The sequence below is a fragment of the Mesoplodon densirostris genome, chromosome 14, assembly GCF_025265405.1.
Source record: "Mesoplodon densirostris isolate mMesDen1 chromosome 14, mMesDen1 primary haplotype, whole genome shotgun sequence".
In the NCBI taxonomy this organism is placed as follows: domain Eukaryota; kingdom Metazoa; phylum Chordata; class Mammalia; order Artiodactyla; family Ziphiidae; genus Mesoplodon; species Mesoplodon densirostris.
Window position 1 is genome coordinate 70,158,682 of NC_082674.1, and position 13,319 is coordinate 70,172,000.

Genomic DNA, 13,319 nt, shown 5'->3' on the forward strand with positions numbered 1-13,319 from the left:
GCACGTTAGCATCACTAAACTCCAGGGGAGCTTATAACAGGGGGTTTGGGACTTCCCTGGTGGTTCAGTGGTTAGGCCTCCGTGCTCCCAATTTAGGAGGCCCGGGTCGGATCCCTGTTCAGGGAACTAAATCCCGCATGCCGCAACTAAGACCCAGTGCAGCCAAATAAATAATTTTTTTTAAAAAAATCAGGTTTGTATAGGCCAAACCCCTCAGACCTCAGACCCTCTAGGGGTGGCGCTGAGGCAGTGATGTTTCTGAAAGGTGCCCAAGTGATTCCAAAGTGCAGTCAGGTTGACGACCACCGCTCACCAAACACCGTTACCTGACTTAAAATGTGTGCGTCCATTGGTTTTTGTTTGTTGTTTCCCTGTTGCATTGCTTGTAAGGGGGTGGGGAGAGCGGCACTTGTGCTTCTGTCCTATGAGCTTTTGATCCTGGGAGAGAGGACGCCGCCTCCCAAACCCTTACAGCAGGTGCAGGGCGTGGCCCGACGCCATCCTGATGCCCGCGTGCGCCCCAGGCTGCCCCGCACGCGCCCTAGCTCCGCCCCCAAACGAGCTCTCCCGCCCTCCTTCGACCCCGCGCCCCACGCCGCCACGTGGCCCCGCCCCGCCCCGCTCGCGTTCCCCGCCGGTCCCTCACGCCCCCATGCGCCCCCCTAGGCGACCGCGCGCCCAGCTCTAAAGTGAACACCCAGGATCGGCGGCGGCGGGACGGTGCGGCGCCTCCGCCCGCTCGCCGCCTCGGTGCCGCGGACGGGTCCAGCCATGGCCGAGGGCGTGCCGGCCTCGCATCGGGTGGCGCGGGCGGCCGGTGCCTGCACGGCGGCATCATCCAGTGGTGAGCGGGACCGCGGCGGGACCGGGACCGCCCCGGCGGATGGGAGGGGCGAGGAAGGGGAGCGTGGCTCCCTTGGCTGCTGTCCCCAGGACCTCGGACCAAGTGCCAGGGGCGACCGCCTGCGCCCCCGGGGCCCTGGTAAAAGGCTCAAAAGGACAGCCGTTCACACGCAGGACCAGCGCTTCTTCATGCTGGCTGGGATGGGACTGGACACGCACCCACACACACACACACGCACACACGGTGGGGCAGTGTGGGTTTCCCACCTGGGGCCTCCCCTCTTGGTCACACTTCCCGTGGGAAGCAATTCAGCCTGCCCTCCACCGGGGAGCTTGTTGGTGGACCTGGGTTTACATATACATCTGAAAGCACGAGGGCTAGGCCAGGAGAGGAAATGTTTTCTCTCAGTGTGCGATCCAGAATGGGATGTTTCCTAACTTAAAGCAAAGCAGTTTTTAGGTCTAACAATGCATTCCACATTTGAGAAATTCACTTCTGGCTATTTAAATAGAGGAAGAAAAAGCTGGAAAGAAAAATATCATCAGCCCTTGGGACTGATGAACTCATGGGTTTGTAGCGCTTCATAAATAGGAAAATAATTGAAACCAGTCCTAAAACATTCGTTTTAGAAGGTGAATAACTAGTAGATAGCTGATTACTTCGTTTTTTAAGTTTTAAGGAGTATTTCTCAAGAAAGAAATACTTTCTGAAAAAGTTCAATGAGTGAAATAGAAAAATGAAGGGGAATGTTTGTGATTAGAACCCAAAAAGGCCTAAATGGTCACCCCTTTCCTCCAAAAGAAAATTTTTGATATATTTTCCCTTGCATAAGAGAAAAAAATCAAAAGAATAAATATTTTAAAATAATTCTAAATATATTAAAAAAAACAAAACAAAAAACCACAGCACACACAGTGTTTTTAGAGTGTTGCACAGCAGTACTCTTTCTGTCACACTTAGACCTCTCAGCATATCTGCACCTTCAAATTTCAGGTCACCATTTAGTAAATTAGAGTTTCTAGGACTTGAATAAGTCCAGAGACTCGAAAGAATGATTAGGGTTTCAGAAAATACCTAGATGTTCTCCTCAGGTCATTGGTGAACTGACGGTGCAGGCTGCCCACAAAGCAGATGCCCTAAATCACTTAGGATGGTATTCAAGTCCTGTGTCACAAACTCCTGTCCCTGCAGGCCTCAAACCCAGGGGGCCAGGTTATGCTCTTCAGGTTGGGGGAGGCGGGGCCATGGAGGTGAGGAGGGGCAGAGTTTCCCTTGGAAGACTGCTCTTTAAGCATCCCATCTATGAGGTGCGATGCTTGAGAGGTCACTGTGCAACCCACCTAGGTCCTTGGACTCTTTAATCAATAGAAGTTGATAAGACTCCAGAGGAGGAATTCAGGCAAGGCTTTATTGGGACTCGCGCTACAGCAAGAGGGAGCGAAAACAAGTAACGGGTCCCCTTGCTTGCTCTCCGAGAAGGGCGGGCTGTCGGGCCAGGGGAGTGGGGCTTAGGTGGTCTGCCCACCCTGTTGGTGGTGCCGTGCGCAGGGATCATGTCCAAGACCCTGCTTTTGCTCCCAGCTCCTCAGAAGTGGCAGTTGGGTTTTGGCGTTTTTGAATCTTCTTTCTCATAATTTGCCCCAGCTGCATGTGCATGCAGTTACGTGTAGTCCCTTATGTCAGTAGTTTCTTTGGGGCTTCCCTGGTGGCGCAGTGGTTGGGAGTCTGCCTGCCGATGCAGGGGACACGGGATCGTGTCCCGGTCCGGGAGGATCCCACATGCTGCGGAGCGGCTGGGCCCGTGAGCCATGGCCGCTGAGCCTGCGCGTCCGGAGCCTGTGCTCCGCAACGGGAGAGGCCGCAACAGTGAGAGGCCCGCGTACCGCAAAAAAAAAAAAAAAAAAAAGTTTCTTTGTATTCTGATGCTCTGGGAGTCGTTTGTCTGGGGCAAGCACTCTGGTAAAGTGTCCCAGGTCCCAGCCTGTCTCAATTGGTGCTGGTGGTTTGAACATTGGCATTAAAAACGCAACTGCAACCACTCCACGCTGGTTAGGATGGCCATTATCAAACAAACAAAAATAGAAGATAACGAGTGTTTGTGAGGATGTGAAGAAATTAGAACCCTTGTGCACTCTTGGTGGGAACGTAAATTGGTGTAGCCACTGTGGAAAATAGGATAGTGGTTCCTCAAACAATTGAAAATGGAACCACCATGTGATCCAGCAATTCCCCCTCTGGGCATATGCTCCAAAGACTTGAAAGCAAGGACTGGAACAGATATTCGCATCCCCATGTTCAGAGCAGCGTTATGCACAATCGCCAAAGATGGAAGTAACCCAAGTGTCCATCAGCAGACGAATGGATAAACAAAATGTGGTCTATACATACAATGCACTATGATTCAGATATAAAACGGAAGGAAATTCTGATACAGACTGCAACATGGACGAACCTTGAAGACATTATGCGAAATGAAATGAGCCAGTCACAAAAGGACAAATAGTATGTGATTTCACTTAAACGAGGCACCAAGAGAAGTCAGCTTCATAGAGACAGAAAGGAGAGTGGTGGTTGCCAGGGGCTGGGGGAGAGGGAACGGGGAGTAGCGTTTCTGGCCGGTACAGAGTTTCCGTTTTGCGAGACAACCAGGATTCTTTGGATGGATGGTGATGCACCAGCAACTGCACAACAGTGAGAAGGTACTTAATGCCACTGAACTCCGCATTTAAAAATGGTGCATTTTGGGCCTCCCTGGTGGCGCAAGTGGTTAAGAGTCCGCCTGCCGATGCAGGGGATACGGGTTCGTGCCCCGGTCTGGGAGGATCCCATATGCCGCGGAGCGGCTGGGCCCGTGAGCCATGGCCGCTGGGCCTGCGCATCCGGAGCCTGTGCTCCGCAACGGGAGAGGCCACAACAGTGAGAGGCCCACATACCGCAAAAAGGAAAAAAAATAAAATAAAAAAAAATAAATAAATAAAAATGGTGCATTTTATGTTACGTATATTTTGCCAGAATTAAAACATGAACAATTTTTTAAAAACCAAACACAGCAGAGCCCCTCGGTTTGTAACAGAGCTTGGTGTCCTGGAAGGTGTTAGAAGATGGCCAAGGAGAGCAGCTTCCTGGAAGAGTGGCGGTGGGTACCAGCGCGTGAGGTATCCAGATGCCCAGAAACAGCTTAGGCTTCCGAGTGAAAGCCCAGGGAGGGGCTGATTGTTGTCGCGCGAAAGAAATGCTCCGTTTTTAGTATGGTCGTTGTTTCATCTCCCAGTCAGTCCTGGTTGGGCTTCCAGTGTTCCTTAGAGACTTCAGTGCCTCTGCTACCAACTTGTGATAAGTTCTCCAAGGACAAAGAAAGGTCCCGCAAGGAGCAAGAAAGGTCCCGCCTCTGGAAACCGAAGTACTAGAAGTTTTCTGTTTCACGGACAGGAAGGATTGTAGAAATGGGGAGAGAAGTGGTCAGACCTCTGAGGAGCACAGAAGGATGAAGTCACCTGATTTCCTCTGCTGAGGGTACAGATCCGGCAGGTCGGACAGGTGGGACCCCTGGCTCAGACCTCAGGCGAAAAATCTAAATGTCACCTAAACCCTACGCACGCAGAACCTGGCTATAGACCAAATAACTGTCTCCTGCATATAAATACGGCTTTCAGATTTCTGCAGACTCTTGTGGTTCATAAGGTGGAAATTTACTTTGAAAGGTACAGAATTCGTAATAGCCTTTGATCAGGCTGAATCAAAGGGTACAGTCACTCCCAGTGTTACATTTTTCTTTATGAGGAAAAGGAGTCCTCAGAAATGTGAGAGCTGCAGGACCCGGTGTGGGTGCTCTGAAGTTGGCAATGATCAGATTGTCCATCACTCAAAACGAGGAGGGCGTCGTGAGGTTCTCAAGATCTTAGCCATCAGCTTCGTCTGATGGTGAGACCCGGGGAAGGTGATTATGCATCCAAGCAAGGAACTGAGTGATCTGATCAACTCCAGCCTTGGAGAGGCTTTATAATCATGTATCGCCAAAAACCTTATTGGTGGCTCCGTGTGAAAGCAAGCCTTGGCCCGTCTCACTTGCCAGGAGTCCTGGCCAGCCCTACTGCCTGCATATCCTCATCCTGCCCGCCACCGGACCCACGTGTAGTTCAAAGTCAGGCTCACCTGCAGTAGGGGCTTCTGTGCTGCCGGTCTGCCAACGTGGGCGCCTTTCTCGCTTCCATTCAGGATTTTGGAGGTGGATGTAAAAATGATAACAGTAAGAGCTGCCGTGTGCCAGCCAGTGTACCAGCCACATCCCATGCCTGGATTTCTCATCACAAAAACTCCAAGAGACGTCTCAGAGTCAGAACCTGCACCTGGGTCTGTGAGCTTTGAAGCCCTGGGTCAGAGTCATGGTCGTAAGCTCCTCTGGGCATGGAGACTAAACGCGAAAGCACGTACTCCTTAAGCTGAAGTAAAGGCACCATCTGAACATAGATGCTCTTACAGGACCTTCCACTTGTCCACTTAGTGTGTGCTGCCTCCTCCCACGGGCCATCCGTGAGATCTGGCTGTGAACTTTGGGGAGAAGATGAAAGGCCCTGGGCTGAATCTCCTGGAGCAGCAAAAGTACCAAGCGTTGGCGCTGGGCTCGCAACCAGGAGGCAGCCCTTTCTCTGAGTGTGGGCGGAGAGAAGACTCTGGTCCTGGACCTTGGTGGGTTATCACTGATGGTATAATTTGGTCTTAACTGTCCACTCAGATGGCAGTCAGACTCAGCAGTGTCATTTTGAAATAGGAGGACAAGAGGCCCAGATCACATGAATTTCAGTGACAAGGAAGAACAACTGGCAGAAGTTTGTACTCAAGCTCATTTTGGAGAGTATTTTGCACATTTCTTTTTTTTTTTTTTTTGCAGTACATGGGCCTCTCACTGTCGTGGCCTCTCCCGTCGCGGAGCACAGGTTCCGGATGTGCAGGCTCAGCGGCCATGGCTCACGGGCCCAGCCGCTCCGCGGCATGTGGGATCTTCCCGGACCGGGGCATGAACCCACGTCCCCTGCATCGGCAGGCGGGCTCTCAACCACCGTGCCACCAGAGAAGCCCTGCATATTTCTTTTTCAAGGAGACCGTTCCATGACTACATCGGAAGTAGCTATGAATAAACAAAAGCGAGCTTGCACTTGATGTTGGTCACGTTTTGCTGCCCCTCCCCAAACTTAGCCAGTGTTTTCCCGTGACGCTTCACATGTCGGTTTTTTATATGTCAGCAAATGTCTTAATAAAATAAATATCCATATCTCATGGATCTGTGAATTTGCCACTGCCCCACACACTACCAGTGACATTACCCCGTGTTCAACCGGGAAGCAAATAATTGGTGCCCCAGCAGCTGTAATTAATGCATTGTGAGGTGTCCAATGTGTCAGGTTCCCACCCTGATGCTATGGGAGAGTCTCAGAAAATCCCCTCCTTGGCCTTGGACTGGGTTGAAGGGTGTCCCCCCTCAAATGCATGTCTGTATGGAATATCAGAACGTGACTTTGTTTGGAAATAGGGTCTTTGCAGATGTAACCAGTTAAGAGGAGGCCCCACTGGATTAGGGTGGGCCCTAAATCCAGTGATGGGTGTCCTTATAAGAAGAGATGAGGAGGGACCTCCCTGGTGGCTCAGTGTTCAGAATCCGCCTGCCAATGCAGGGGACACGGGTTCAAGCCCTGGTCCGGGAAGATCCCACATGCTGTGGAGCAACTAAGCCCATGTGCCACAACTACTGAGCCTGCGCTCTAGAGCCCGGAAGCCACAACTACTGAGCCCATGTGCCACAGCTACTGAAGCCCACGTGCCTAGAGCCCGTGCTCCACAACAAGAGAAGCCACCGCAATGAGAAGCCCGCGCACCGCAACGAAGAGAAGCCCCCGCTCGCCGCAACTAGAGAAAGCCCGCGCGCAGCAACGAAGGCCCAACGCAGCCAAAAAAAAAAAAAAAAGAAGAGGTGAGGAGACAGCCAGGTGAAGGCGAGGGCACTAGAGTGATGTGTCTACAAGCCAAGGAAAGCCAAGGGTTTCTGGCAGCCACCAGCAGCCAGGAGGAAAGCGTGGCGCACACGCTTCCTCAGCGCCTCTGGAAGGAACCAACCTGGCTGACACCTTGGTTTGGACTTTCAGCTTCCAGAACTGTGACAGAATATATTTCTGTTGCTTTAAGCCACCTGGCCTATGGTAATTGGTTACCCGAGGAAACCAGTACAGGGTCACCCTGCCGTCCACCATATGTTGACTTTTCCTCCTTGCAGGAAGCAGGTGGGGTTAACAGCTGTGGTCTCTTGCTCTCAAGGAAAGTAAATGTAGGCCTCAGCCTGCCTCAGCCCAGAAAGTAAGCTGTAGGTCATCAGTAAGAAAGGAGGAGATGCATTGTTGGTAAATTCCCTGCTAAAGAATTCTTCGGTGTTTAAAAACTATGCTGGCTTGCTTTATGTATTTCTTTAAAAGAATGAGGAGAAACCTGCCAGTCTGTCCCCAGCCAGCAAAGGGAAGGCTGTGATTGGGTGTCAGTGTGGACCACACCTTCTGAGCCCCGTCACCTGCACTCCCTGCCCGCTCACTCCCATCCTGCTGCTGGAACAGGCACCTGGCTGTCCCCTCGGGGCTGGACTCTGGGCTCTGAGCCACGGGCTCATCCCCTCGTTGCCAGGGGACCCCACCTGCCCCGGGCCCCAGGAACCCCGAGCAGGGGCCTGGGGGCTGCAGATCACATCTGAACGCTACCGAGCTCTGCACCCAATGGGAAGTAAAGGGCAGGGAGGGTGGCCTGCCTCTCTGTCCCTTGGTGTTTTCCATCTTCCATCTCAGTACAATTTAAAGAATCAAACTGTAGCGGCCCTGCCCTAAATCACTCGGGTTTAACAGTCGTGCAAATGACTGCTTCGGGGGTGTGGGGAGGGGGGAGGAGCTGTGCATGCCTGTCCTGGGTCCTAGGAAGCCACATGGGCTCCAGCTGTCACCTGCAGGGGTGATCGACTCTACAAGGGGTGGGGTGGGGCATTGTTTTGTGTTTTAGCGAGTAAATCTCTACGTCACAGTGAGAGACCTTGGCTGCCACCTTTACAAAGTTACATGAAGCAGCGTCTGCTGAGCTCAGTAATTTGGGCTTCTTTTTAATAAGCCTGTACGCCAGAAAGATTTAAAAACAACAACAAAACCTCACCATAGTCTAAATCAATATTCTTAACTCTGGCCTGAGCACATTACAGATGCCGATGGGTGAGACTTTGCATTCGATAAAGTAAGCGTATTTCATTTTGTTGGGTCCCTTGCTTGTGTCTGCCCCTTATCAAAGTGTCCCACTCTAGAAAAACTGATGCCAACCTTCTCTTCCTGCTCTTCTTCCTCCCTGCCCCCAGGTTGGTTGACACCTTCTGCATCTGCGAAGGGTACAGTGCGCCTTGCTGCCTCATGTATGAGATTTATGTGGATACCTGTGGGCAAAATGCTCAGAACCAAGTCAACCCCGCCATGTTTGGGAAGGTAGGTTGTGAAGATAAAAATACATGTCCACTGAGTAAAAAAAGCACGCAAGTTAATGATGAGGAAATGCTGGGATTTATTTGGGTCTGATGGCTTCTCAGTGGATATAACTGGCTTCACCCTGGGAACCAGCCTGAGGGCTAACATACATCCTCAGCTCCATCTGAAAGCCATTCCGTCCTTTGTCCATACTTCATAGTGAGGGGCCAGGAAAGTTCAAGGATGGGGTGGCATTCACCCAAGAGAATGCAGCTATGGCAGCCTCAGATACCCCCAATTCTCAGCCAGGCTTGCTGGGCCATTATTCCCTGCATAGAAATGCCACAGCTCAGGACCCCACAAGCTCAAAGAGCCACTTTGTGGTGTCAGACAGCTTATGCTTCCTACAATTCGGTTGTTCCTAGAGAACTCACGGGCACTCAAAGGTTTCCTCTGGAGGTTAAGAACTCTGTCAGGGGTTTGTTTAGACCACGCAATACACAGCAAACGTTAGCACAAGGATGGCCTATCTGAGACCTTCCACATCTAACAGATATTTATTGAGCAGCTGCTATGTGCCAGCACTGTTTTAGGTGCTGAGTGTACAACAGTGAACAGAACAGAGAAAAATTCCTGCCTTTACTACATTTATTATATTATAGTTGAGGGAGATAAAGAAGATAAAATATATAGTCTCTTAGGTGGTATAAATGCTAAATGGAGCAGAAGGAGGAAAGGACTGTGTGTGACTGTGTGTGTGTTTTAGGGGAGGACTTGTAATTTGAGGGAAGGCAAACGGGGAAGGCCTCCCTGGGAAGTAACATTTGAGTCCAGGTTTCCAAAAGATGAGGCAGTGAGTATGGGGCTATATGAGCAAAGAGCAGTGCAGACAGAGCCAGCGCAAAGGCCCTGAGGCAGGAGGCGGCTCAAGTAGCAAGGAGGCTTCAGTGGCTGGAGGGCAGAGACCAGGGAGAGACAACTCAGGGAGGTGGGAGGAGTCCAGGTGTGCAGGGAGTGGACAGGGATGCAGCAGTGGATGTCGTGAGAAGGGGTCAAAATCTGGGTGTATTTGGAAGACAGAGCCAATAGGATTTGTTGATGGAAAGAATTAATAGAATTAATTAATTAAATAATAATTATTTAATAATTTAATAACTAATAATTAATTTAATTTAATAAAATTTAAAATAAAACAATTTAATTTAATAAATTATTAATTTTAATAATTAAATAAATAATAGAAATTATTAATAGAATTAATAGAATTTAATTAATAGAATTAATTAAAGAATTAATAGAATGAGGCTTAATTGTTATTAAATTAACAATAATAACTTTCAGTCGTATATTGCATCGCATTTATTTTCAATCTGGTTTTCAGGAATAGACAGACATCCACTCAAAACAAGTTAAAAGGAGAATTTTTTTTTTTTTTTTGCGGTACGCGGGCCTCTCACTGCTGTGGCCTCTCCCATTGTGGAGCACAGGCTCCGGACGCGCAGGCTCAGCGGCCATGGCTCACGGGCCCAGCCGCTCCACGGTATGTGGGATCTTCCTGGACCGGGGCACGAACCCGTGTCCCCTCCATCGGCAGGCGGACTCTCAACGACTGCGCCATCAGGGAAGCCCAAAAGGAGAATTTTTTAAAAGGGATATCTCATTTAATCCAACTGCAAGAAGTTTGACTGGACCTCATAGAATTTAGTCCAGTACTACCCAATAAAAATGTAATAGGATCCATAGATACAATTTTAAATATTCTAGATGCTCATTTTAAAAGTTTTTTTGAGGTGAAATTAATTTTTTATAACCTTTAAATTCAATCCAAAATATTCAAAATACTATCGTTCAACGTGGAATCAGTATTTAAAAATGAATGCGTGGTTTTTTGCATTCTCTTCTTCGTGCTAGATCTCAAAAATCCGACACGTCATTTTACATGTACAGCCCATCTCAATTCGGACCAGCCACATTTCAAGTGCTCAGTGGCCACATGTGGCTGGTGGGTCCCCTCTGAGACAGCCCATGACTAGATTCTACGTCACCAGGCATCTCCTCTCTCTCCCTCTGGTATATCCGTATGTAAACCACTGGGACACTGCTTCTCCGCACTGGGCTGCTCCAGGCCCCTTCCCAGAAGCCAGCTTCTGCCACCACTTCACGACTTCCCAAGGTGGCTGCTTGTCCTGTGCTTCCCGTGATGCTGTCCGTGACCACCTGCCCCAGGGTCCCACACTGTAATGGTCTTTAGGCGAGAGAGGCCCACAGGAAGGACAGGTGGGTGGGAGGAAACAGTTGGCATCTTTGAGGCTTTGTCTAGTGTCACAGCCATCAGCAGAGGCTGGTAGCATTAGAAGTCAAGGAACAAACCAGGAGTGATTACAGTGGAGGGTCCCGCAGCCGGTTACAGTGCTTGGGCAACAAATCTGGTCTCCTCCTTTTTTTTTTTTTTTTAAATAAATTTATTTATTTATTTATTTATTTATTTTTGGCTGTGTTGGGTCTTCGTTTCTGTGTGAGGGCTTTCTCTAGTTGTGGCAAGCAGGGGCCACTCTTCATTGCAGTGTGCGGGCCTCTCACTGTCGCGGCCTCTCTTGTTAAGGCGCACAGGCTCCAGACGCGCAGGCTCAGCGGCCATGGCTCACGGGCCCAGCTGCTCCGCGGCATGTGGGATCTTCCCAGACCAGGGCTCGAACCCGTGTCCCCTGCATCGGCAGGCCGACTCTCAACCACTGCGCCACCAGGAAAGCCCTTGGTCTCCTTCTTTATGGGTCAATCCTCTTTACAGCTGCTATTCCCTCAAAAATATCCTGGACTTCCAAGAGAACTTGGAGGTCACTGGTCCAACTCCACATCCAATGCAGGAGCCCTTCAAAAGCACCTTTGGCTAGGAGCTTTTATGAGAACAAAATGCCCTCTCCGGGCAGAGACAGCCATGGGGGCTCGGAGCTGGGAGGGGGCAACGCGTTTCTGCAACGAAGAAGCTGCTCTTCCTCTGGGCAGACACGGTCCCTCCCCAGGATCCATGCTTGACAAGCAGAGCACAGGCGGATGGAAAGCCACCCGACTCCTTGCAGGCCTGGGGACAGCTCACAGCCTGCAGGATCAGACCCCTGCAGGGGCCACCTGGCCGGTGCTGAAATGACCTGGGGGATAAGCCTGCTCATGGCCGCAGAGATGCCAGTTCAACCTCTCCCTCCCATCTTTCCTCCCTTCCTTCTTGCTCCCTCTTTCTCGGTGGTCCTCAGTGGACAGAATGGAATTGGTTCATGACACGCTCTTACCTTCGATCCACTCACAGCCTGATTCCCTCTGGTTCTTTCGTTCTTTTTAACAATGTTACAAGCATCTGGGAACCCACAGCCCCGTATGAACCATATGGCCAGATCCCTGGATCCCGTCTCCCTGCCTTCCCCGCTGGTGGGAACCAGCAACCCCTTCATCGGTATCTTCCCTTTTTAAAAAGAGTTTTAGTGCATTTGTATGTCTTTCTGTTTTTGTTTTCTTTTTTTTTGACCTTTGACCCCCTTCACCCATTTTGACCACCCCCATCCCCGACCTCTGGCAACCATCAATCTGTTCTCTGTTTCAGTGAGATTGGTGTTTTTGTTTTGGTTTTGCTGTTGTTTTTTACATTGCATATATAAGCAAGATCATACCATCTTTGGCTTTCTCTCTCTGACTTATTTTATATAATGTATTTCTTTTAAAAGCCCATTTTTTAGTTTTGTGGCTTAACTTTTTAAAAAGGAGGGTCATGTTGTATGTCACCTTTTGGGACTTGTTCCACTTATTATTATATCAAGATTCCTCTACATTCATTTGACTGCTGTGTAGTAGTTCAGTTTACCTATCTTCTCTCCCTTTGATGAGCATTTGGGTTGTTTCCCAATTTTGCTGTCGTGAACATTCCTGTGTATATCTCCTGCTCTGCACGTGGAGATGTTCTCTTGGGCGTGTGTGTCCAGGGGTGAACTTGCAGGCTGACGGGCTGTGTGACTATGACGTCTGGGGATGGGACCGGATCGTTTTCTGAAATGATGGCTTCCGTTGCCCTCCCACCGGCAATTCCGTAGATTCCAATGATGTTTCCAAACCACTGACATTTTTAGACCCATTTCTCTAGCCACAGTCATCATCCCTGAAACACAGTCATTGGTGGAGGCTCTGCACTTTGGATAATCATAAAATAAGGAGTAGAATCTTCTAATACGGCAGCTGCTCAAATATTGGAAAAATTGTTTAAACCTTCGTGTCTTCCCTTCTTCATTGAACACTCTTCGGTCCCAAAGTTTTACTTCCCTGACTACTTGTTTCATTTTGACTTCAATTTATTGGTGTTTCTCTTCAAAGGTAGGTTCCCCAAGGGTACAACCCAGTGTCTCAGGAACAGAGGACGGGGCTCTTATTTTTCTTTTTTAACTTTTTGGGCTACTATTGGCTTTCATGCTTCTGTGCCACTCTGCTGGTTTCATTTTAAGCTTGTGATCCAAAAAAGGAAAAGAAAACCCTTTGGTATTTTTTTCACACGAATTAAAAGTAAGCTATAGCCCTCCCAAAGCTGCTTTATAAACTGCAAAGCCCTCCGTGTAGATACAATATGTTGTCCTTGTTATCAGACCGTGGTCATTATGCCCGTGACTGTGGGAACCCAAGAGTGGCTGTGCCCTTATTCCGAGTTGCAGCTTCTTAGTGCTGACCTGCCGTATCTTCTAGACTCATAGTCATCCAGTTGTCTCAGCCTGCTGAAGCTCACACGTGGGAATAGCACCTCTCTTATCCCTCCTTCGATAAATCAAAAGCAATGTGGACACGTGCAAGGTGTTAGGCTCTGGAGCTCGCTGGGTGTCTCTGGAAGGTTTTCCAACCAGCCAGGAATTCCCCCCGGCTGTCTTATCACTCAGCCCACATTTTGTCCTTTCTTCACTAGGCACATTGGGGCACTTCCTCAAGGGCTTTGCTAGCCTGGGTATCCTGGCACTAAGCCGTTTCCTTATCTG

The 13,319-nt window shown here is 49.6% G+C and overlaps 1 protein-coding gene across 1 annotated transcript in view; it reads left to right on the forward strand.

The window, feature by feature from the left end:
* Positions 1–651: 651 nt before the first annotated feature.
* Positions 652–13,319, forward strand: part of RFX8 (regulatory factor X8) — a 64,573-nt gene continuing 51,905 nt past the window's right edge. The window contains 2 exon segments of the mRNA XM_060116969.1: positions 652–844; positions 8,217–8,340. Coding sequence (XP_059972952.1) covers positions 8,269–8,340 — 72 coding nt within the window. The 5' untranslated portion in view covers positions 652–844; positions 8,217–8,268.